The 8895-nt window shown below is 47.9% G+C and overlaps 1 protein-coding gene across 1 annotated transcript in view; it reads right to left on the reverse strand.

Annotated features, from left to right (window-relative positions):
• Positions 1 to 2124: 2124 nt before the first annotated feature.
• Positions 2125 to 8895, reverse strand: part of ZHX2 (zinc fingers and homeoboxes 2) — an 8328-nt gene continuing 1557 nt past the window's right edge. The window contains 2 exon segments of the mRNA XM_009635980.2: positions 2125 to 2525; positions 7924 to 8895. The exon segment at positions 7924 to 8895 is cut by the window's right edge and continues 16 nt beyond it. Of these exon segments, the coding sequence (XP_009634275.1) occupies positions 7928 to 8895 (968 nt within the window). The 3' untranslated portion in view covers positions 2125 to 2525; positions 7924 to 7927.

Consider the following 8895-nt stretch of genomic DNA (forward strand, 5'->3'; position numbering starts at 1 on the left):
CCAGTGAAACAAAGCCACACGGCGCTGCCCCTCAGCTGATGCCGGCAACGGCCCTGCCAGCCCTTGCAAGCCCGTTTGTTTGCTGTGGGAGAGCTTCGGCTTTATCTGTGCGATGACGGGCTCCAGGGCCGCTGCTATTGTTTGATTTGAATTGCAGAGATCTTAAAAGCGCCCCAGTCCTGGCCCCTAATCCTGCCATATCTGGGGCTGTACAAGTCCAAAAAAAACCCAGGTGGGTCTTGTTCTTCCTAAAGCTCCTGCTGCGCTCCCTGGGAGCGCTGCTGGTTAAGCAAAGTAGGTCAGCGCTCCAGACACGCAAGACGCCCGCGCGCATCAGGCAGGAGAGAGGCAAACGGGAATATTAAGCCGCCAAGTGGCTGTTAAAGACTGCGCACAAGGGCAATTAAAGTATCAGCATCCTTTCATGTAAGCAAAGCAGGCAGAAGTGGCAATTAGTTTCAGTTACAACTCTGGAGTCCTGGAGGAGCATTCCCTCCTTGGAGGCGTTTTCTTTTTCTGGCCACCTGAAGCTTACATCCATCGATTTGACAACCTGTGCCGGGGGTACGGACGTGACCGCACGGGCACCTGCCTCCCCGCACGCAGGAGCGCGCTGCACAGCACCGCGCCACGGGGCACGTGCGTGCTTGCCGGCGGGCTGCCTTTGCCGTGGAGGAGCCAAGGTTGCTTCCCCACCTCCTGCCTTTGCCCCGTGACGTGCAACCATGGCGAGCGCAAGCGCTGCCCCATCCAGTTACTTCTTTTTGGTGATGAACCAGACAACTTTATCGTAAGGGAAGTCGCCGAGTGCTCACCACCGCCCACTGCAAACCTCTCTCGACCCTTAAATGTTGTGCTGACGATTAGTAAAATAATTCCATATGGGTGAGTCATGGGAATGGTTTCATTCATTCACTCATTCATGTTGTGACTGCAACCAAAATAAAGGTGCCCCCAAATCCCCACTCCCAGGCACTATCCAGCCCCCTGGCATGGGGAACAGCCATCTAACCCCAGGGAAGTAAACGTCAGGAGTTCACCAAGTTCATTTTAATCTGCTTAGTGTTTGCCAAGCCGATTACTGCAAACCCAGCTAAAACCCTAATCACGGCTCTAAAGACACTGAGCTCTTGTGCACTAAGGAGAGCTGGTGGGGGCTGACTTTGGGTTTTAAATGGAATAAAATAAAATGAAAAAGAACAGACAAGAAAAAGGTTACCAAAATGTTTGGCCTTTGTTTTATTGAGTTACAACAAATGAGCAACAAGTTAGAAAAGTTGGATTTATTCAAACTCCCTAGCATCGTATTTGTGCAGCGTACTGAAAGGTGGGTTAGGTTTTCTGAACCCAGCTCGTCAGAGGAACGCACTGGACGGCTCTCACACCCGCCTGCTTACACACCCATGCTCCTGCTCCCGCTCTCCCTCCTCCTCCTCCTCACACATGCACGGACAGACACCCCCACACAAATCCAAATTAGCAGTATTCGAAAAAAAAAAAAAAGTGCACTCGGAAACCTAGGATTGATCTAAAAATTTAGTGGCAAGGATTAATCAGAAATTTCTGTTGTGCGCTACAACACCTAAAGCTGGAGGGCAGACTGTTGGTTATGGTGTCCATCGTTGTACCAGCTGAAGAAACACAAAAAAGTTCGGATTATGAAGCATCTTAATTTCCTTGCTCCAACCCCTCTGGGGGTTGTACTGCATGTTTAAACAAAAAGTGCTAAAAAAAAAAAACAAACAAACCACCAAACCAAAAGGCATTCTAGCCAACTCTTCAGAGACCCACGGCTGGGGCTGGCTTGTGAAAAGTGAAGTACAGGAGCTGGAGAAGACTCGCCTTGTAGGAGCACGGAAAAGCTAAGGTTTAAATACTTCAAGGTGGCCATAAAACAAAACAAAAAAGTCAAAAAATGAGAAAAAAATTGAACCCCAACCACTCCAGAATGATCCTCCCCAACCCTGTAATGCATTTAAATGGCTGAAATGTAAACTGCGGTGGGGATCTGGGCTCAGATGTTGATCTGCACCAAGGAGACTCCAAAAGGTTGCAAATCTGTCTTAAAACACTTCAGAAAAAAATTCTCCTCTCCCTCCCCCACAAGACACTTCCCTCCCCCAAACCAAACCCCAAATTGCAATGGCATTATATGCAAGAATAACTTGCACCTATTAAAAAGTTAACAAAATTTCAACGTTGTACAAATCTGTTCCAGTAGAGGAAGAGGCTGGGCAGGGAAGTGGGTGGGAGAGAAGCTAAGGAGAAACCTATGTACAAGGACCCTTTTCTCTTTCCTTCTTTCTTCCTTTCTTTCTTTTTTAATGCAGTAGTAGGACTTTGGCACTATAAACGATCCCATGATGATGCTCCATGAGAGCATTCCTCACCGTGCCTCCGCAAGCGTGGTTTGAGACTTGGAGTTGCAACACGCTACCTCACCCCAGGCAGGAAAATAGAGTTTTCTTCTATTTCCAGACAGCATTTCCCCTTCAACGTCAGGACAGTGCAGCTGAGGAGTACCCCTGCAAAAATTACAAAGGCAGCACATTATTTCTGAAGGCACCATGAACAACTGTTTGAGCTGTCAACTAACATGGCATCCAGTTTACATCCCTGCGCACGTGGTAGCGCTGTATTTCGTATTAACCGTACCCTGAAGCCTATCCCTACCACAGCCTGATGCTGCGCTTTTGTTGTATGTAACACCTGCCTACTAATGCCCCTATAGGTTTCTAACAGGGACATACAGCCCAGCCTTGACACTGCTGATGCCATACACCTTGGGCAGACCCTCATGCTGGCTCAAAGATGACGTGCACATGGGTTGGGGGCAGCCACTTTGCGACCACAGGACAGATGGTGCTAAAGGCAAGAAGACTACAGGTCTTTCTTCCCTGGTAAATTCTCTCATTAAATACTTATTCCTGCATGATTTTAGAAAGTAATGATACAAACTGCAAGACGATGGAAAAAATTGCATGTGCCTGTGCTCTGCAGAGCAGCTCCCTGGCTCCGCTACAACTCCTGCACCTGCGTAAAGGCTGCACCACAGACCAGAGATTACAAAATAACCCCCAAAAAACCAACCTTCAAACGCTCACCCACCCACACATATCTCCAGTTCCCAGCACAGAGCAAGGGCTCTACGACAGGGATTGTGCTCAGCATGTTTTTCCCCATCGATGTGCAAGCATGCAAGAAGTGCAAGCACCCACTCAGGCTGGAGCTGCGCACAGCAGCACGAGGTGGCCTTCCCACACCATCCTCCTCACCCGTCCTGCAGCAGTGCTCACCGAAACCCGAGCTACCCTGTTATTTCACAACATTTACGAATGATGCCACCAGGTCTGTTATTTCCCACAAAAGCAGTGAGCTCTGCTGCGCATCTGCTATGCGGGAAGCAACGCAGTCGAGCCCAGTAAAGGGGCATGGGCTTGCACCAACACCAAAGGCAAAAGTCCTCCCTGTCCTTGCAACCTTTCCTCGAACAGCTCCCTGAGCCTCCTAACTCACCGGAAAATTTTAATTGCTGCATTGAGTTTTGCTTCCCCCTCTGAAGTCCTTCATTGCGTTACAGCTTGGGTCTCCAACATGCCTCACTGGTTTCAGGGGAAATAGCAAGTCCTCCATACCTCGCCCTCCCTCCCTGAAATGCTTTAGGGTGGCCCAACTCCTGCAAAAACCCCTGGTCAATCCCTCACTGGACTTCAGTATGGTGCCTTGGAGCCCAACACCATTAATGCCAGCTTTATGGATGAAACCCTAAATCACAAGAAAAACGAGAACTTGGCCAGAAAAGGAGGAAAACACCAGTGCTGTTCACTTTTACCAGTTTTGGACACTGGGGAATGCATTCGGCCACCAGCAACTGAGTGATCTCAGCTCCCACAGCAGTGCAAAAGGGGTTGGAGACACCAAGAGGACCCAGACCACCTCTGATGCCCAGTACAACGCATACAGCAGAAGCAAGGGATTACTTCCTTCAGACTCTTTTTTTTTTCTTTTTTTTTCTCTCTGGTGTGCAACTCCTAGACATGGTTTTCCTTTGGCTCTACGTAGCAGTGGTCACACCCATCAAGAGCCAGGGTACGCAACTTCTGGGGTGTCCACCTAAGTCGCTCCCACCGTGAGCCATGGACTTTGGTGCCTACATCTTATAGGGTTTGGGCTTAAAATGGAGCTCAAGAGACAACTCTAAGAAAGAAATTCATGGCGGAGAAGGTGGTAATGGGGAAAAAAAGTATGCTTCTGAGAAAAAACCCAAAAGCTCTGGGCTGAGGAAATGCTGATCTTGGGAAAACCCCACGGGGAGACAATGCTGTGAAGAAAGCCAGCGGTAGCTGCCAACCACTCTGTCACGCTCTGGTCCCGCTCTCATGTCTGAGCTGCAATTTGCTGTATTTAATTTAGGACCGTTTTCTGTTTGTCAGGCTTGCGCAAATGAGGACAACAGACCTAATTTTGACCCGTGCTGTTGGAAGGCAGGAACCTCTCTACTGATAGAAAGGGAGCTAAAGCACTCTCTTGATAGAGCAGTTGGGCCTTGGTGCAAGAGGCTTCATTACGCAGCATCTGGAGCATTTTCAGTGATGGCTTTGGCACGCCCTAGAGCACCCGCTCTACATCTTGAAGGCCCCGGTACCCTACAGGGACAGGTCTCCCAGCCTCACTGTTCACAAAACCTGACCTGCTCTGTGGAATAAATCCAATTTTGCCAAAAGCTTCAGATATGGACTTAGTAACAGAGCCTCTTCTCAGGCCAGGGATGGTATTTCAGAGCCTGATGTGAATCCTGCTCTCACCGAGGCCAGGCGCTCCTGAAACTCCCACCAGCTGCAGCAGCAGAATCTGCCAAACACGGAGCAGTTTTGAAAAACTACCTTTTCTAAGGCATAAAGTCCGTCTAGGCTGTAACACAAATACTCCCTAATAGTTTCAGAAACTCCTAAAGCTACACACTGGAGCAGAGAGTGACCAAGATGGTCTGGAAGAGCTCAGGTTTTACAGATGCCATGCACAAATTCAGCCAACAACAGGAGTATGGAGATCTATCACTGAAAATCGTTCACTTTAAAGTACGGACATCAAGCCGAGAAAACAGCAACACCGTGAGTATCAAAGGAGGCTATTTCTGCCCGATGTCGCGTTCAGCAGTGCAAGTTTCATATAATGCCTGTGGTGGTGTGAGAGTCAAGAGGAGAAGTCCCTTGTCAGGTCTTCAGTCCGCCTCTCACGTGCGGCCAGGACAGTGACACGACCCCTGTAAGGTACCGAGGAGTATGATGTTAGGAAAAAACAGACTTTTAGATGACAGCAGGCAGAAACAAGCTCTCTGTCAGGTCTTATGCAGTCTTTGCTTTTGAGTCATACCCTGGATGTCACCTAAGGTAATGCTTTGTTTAATTTAATGCCAAAGTTTTAGTTAAAAACTATGAAAGATAGGCTTAATGAAGATAAGAGTGAAAGTATATCCTGAAGGAAAAAGGAGCCAGTAGCTGGGATTTTTCCATGGGTCCCATCAGTGTGTGGGTTATAAAGCTTCCAGCTTTTGTCACAATGCCTGTGACAATGCCTCCATGCGGGCACTGGGGAGCAGGCACTTGCATTTCTGGGCTAAGACTTACAGGGAGAATAAAGGAAAATGAAAAAGACTTTGGGTTTTTGTCAAGCCCCCAGGCCAGCATGCTGAGAAATGGGCAAAAAGCAGAGGACAAAATGGTCCTCTGATCTTACTGCATGGTCTTCGCAGCAGAAGCCCCGCTCCAGTGCATCTCTTCTCAGTAGGTGTATTTTACAACCAGCCACTGGAAAGCTCCTCGTCAAAAAGATAACCCAGCTGAAGTTAAACAGAGATCAAAGTTCTTATTAAAATTCCTCTCTGATAACACTCAAGCACCTCCACAGCCCTGGAGCTTTACAGCCAGCACCTGGGCCAAGGCATGAAGGCAGGAGGTTCCCCCCAACATACCCGACACACTGCTTGCAACTACAAAAATGCAGGCACCAAACCTACGCTGCTGGAAGAGAGTTGTTGCAGAGCTTGGGTCCGTAGTACAAGAGGTTTGTAAGAAATAGTGGTTTCAGGCAAAACCCCCCTTTCCTGTCCTCCTTCCCATTCCCTCTCCTAGCCCCTGGTCTGCTCCCTCTCCTCAGTATGAATGTTTATAGCTGGAAGGGGGAAACGATCTGGAATAACAACCCTGAAAAAAAAAAATCCTACAATGCATTTATTCATTGCACATTTGATTTTAAAAGGCAGATCAGATCCTGGCTCTCCTTTCTTATGTGGCTGCACAACAGTGGCACCCCAGCGTGCCTCCAGCTGATGTTCCCAGGTCTGTCCTCCTTTAATCTCCGCCTTTGCCGCACAGGTAACACAACCTGATCCTCACATCCCTAATTACCAACCTCTGCAAGCACAATGCAGGACAGTGCCTTGCATTGCAGTCTGGAGCTTTACGATTCTTTGTGATATATAGATGCTGTAGTAACATTTCTCAAAATCAGCTGACACAATTTGTTGTTCAAAATAAAACCACTGCAGGGTTTCCCTCTTCAACTCAGAGAATATGTCCAGGAGGCTGTTGGACAAGTATTGCACAAGGAGAAAGCGGAGGGCTCTAGGCTAGCCAGCAGGGCTTGCTAAGAAAAACTGCACCTCTGCAACAGATAGGAGTTCAATTCAAGAACTGCCAGCTGCAATAGTAAAAGTCTTCAGTGCAAGTGTGGAGGGACTTCTGTCAGTCCTGGATTTTGTATTTCCTTTTGAATTTTTTTTTTTTTTAATAATTTTTGTATTTTCTTAAAGAAACGCTAAAGTATATTATACTTATTAGACACCAGAAAACTACTAACTTTCTAAAATAGGTGTTCTCTTACTGTGGTTGTTAATGGCCCGTGCTGAGCCCTCTGTGGCACAAGTTCTAGCTTAAAGAGACTCCAGTTTGGGAGAGACAGACTCAGTTACACTGAGCACAAAATGTTACAGGCTCCAGTGAACTCAATTCAACATGCAAGTCAAGAAATGCTGACGGTGCTTGCTCCAGATTTATACCTGTGCAACTGTGATCAGAAACAGGCTTCAGGACTCCAAATAACACATCCTTTCACATTGTGAAAGATCGTATAAAACCCCCTTAAAGAAAGGCCCTGCAGCTTGCTTTTAAATTCAAGAACCTGTGAAGAAGAGCTGCTAAAACACCCACACAGCTTAGTCTGGGGCATTTCCTAAGCCTCTAGAGCGAGCAAGCAGAACAAAGCGAGGATGGAGACAGTTCTCACCTGCAAGAGGAAGAGAGCACATTTGCATGAGCCACTTCCCCACAACATTTCTTTTTTGTGTTTTTTTTGCTTTTTTTTTTTTGCTTGCTGTTGCACAAAGAAGCATCTCTGTCCTGGGCCCTTCCCCCAGCAACCTTTTATTCTGAGCAGGGCAGGATGCTGCAAAGGAAGGACCCGAGGTGCAAAAACAGGCACAGCCTCTATTCAGAGGAGATCAATGATTTGTTAGCAAGGGGCATATTAGCAACTAGTGTTACTTACTATTTCTTTGCATGGCTCAGCTGGTAGCAGAGGTTACATGGGTCATTTAAAGGCAGAAAGTTTAAGGTTTAATCACTTATTATCAAAAAAAAAAAAAAAAAACCAACCCACCAAGCCCCCCTAAAAAACCAACTCCTTTATCCAGGACTTGACCCACAAGGAGACAAGAAACATGGCAAACAGCACTAACCCCTCCCCTACCATGCAGTTGCTTTAATTTACAAGCAGGATGGGTCTCCCTTTTGTTCAGGCATCCAGCAGGCACAAGGATCCGGCAGGGATGGGCTCCAGGGATTTATACTGAAGTGGGGCTACAGGATGCTGGAAGCACACCCAGACAGAGGCAGGCTCAGAGAAACGGGGCAACATCAGCATTACCTGTCTATACGTGGGAATTGTCTCCAGATATACTTTCAGAGTCAAAGTCCGCCAGCTCTGCCTGGCCTTCGGGTGCTGTTTGGCTCCAGCTGTCCGTACAGTCTGATGCAGCGTCATCCTCGCCCACCGTCACCTCCACCCAGTTGACCTCCGCTGGCTCCTCGTTCTCCTCGCTGCCGTGGCCGTCGTGGCTGTTGCACTCCAACCTGTCCGTACCCTCTGCTTGATTCCCCAACAAAGAGTCTTTCAGTGGTTCGCAGTCTCTTTTTGCTCTCACCACTAGTTTCCCCCCATTCTCTTCGTTCAGTTTTTTATGCTCTGGGTAATGCTGCCGAGACACCTCATTACCATTCTTTGGACTCTCGATGTGTTTTGATCCCTTTTTCTGGCTTTGCTCGTTATGACCATCAACAACATACTGCTGCTGGTACTGGTCAATCCACTTAAGTGACCCTGTTCTTAGTGAAGACCGGTTTTCCTTGAACCAGCGAACTATTTCAGTTCTTGTGAGCCCAGTCTGAGAAGCTAACTGGTCGTACTCCTGGGGCGATGGCCACTGGGTCCTTGCAAATGTGCTTTTCAGCAGATGAATCTGCTCTTGTGTTTTCTTAAACGTGGTGGAGGACCCAGATAAAGCACCAGGGAGCTGGGAGCTACTCAGCAGTTCTGCCTGGCTGATTGCACCATTGGGAGTTCCTTGTTCTTTAATTTTTCTGTATGACCCCATTGAGTCCAAGACAGCTTGCTCCATGCTGTCCCTTATCTTTCTCCGCTCAGAGAACCACGAATCTATCTCCCTCCTACTCAGCTTAGTCTCCACTCGAAGCCTGTCCAATTCTCCTTGGGTAGGAAAAGAGCATCGTAGGAAACTCTCCTCAAGGGCCTTAAGCTGCTCTTGGGTTTTCTCTTTGAATCTCTGGGGAGTAAGATCTGTGTATGGGTGAAACGAGCGGCTGTGTCGACCGGCTGAAG

This window comes from Egretta garzetta, unplaced genomic scaffold (genome assembly GCF_000687185.1).
Source record: "Egretta garzetta isolate BGI_Z169 unplaced genomic scaffold, ASM68718v1 scaffold13, whole genome shotgun sequence".
Classification (NCBI taxonomy): Eukaryota; Metazoa; Chordata; class Aves; order Pelecaniformes; family Ardeidae; genus Egretta; species Egretta garzetta.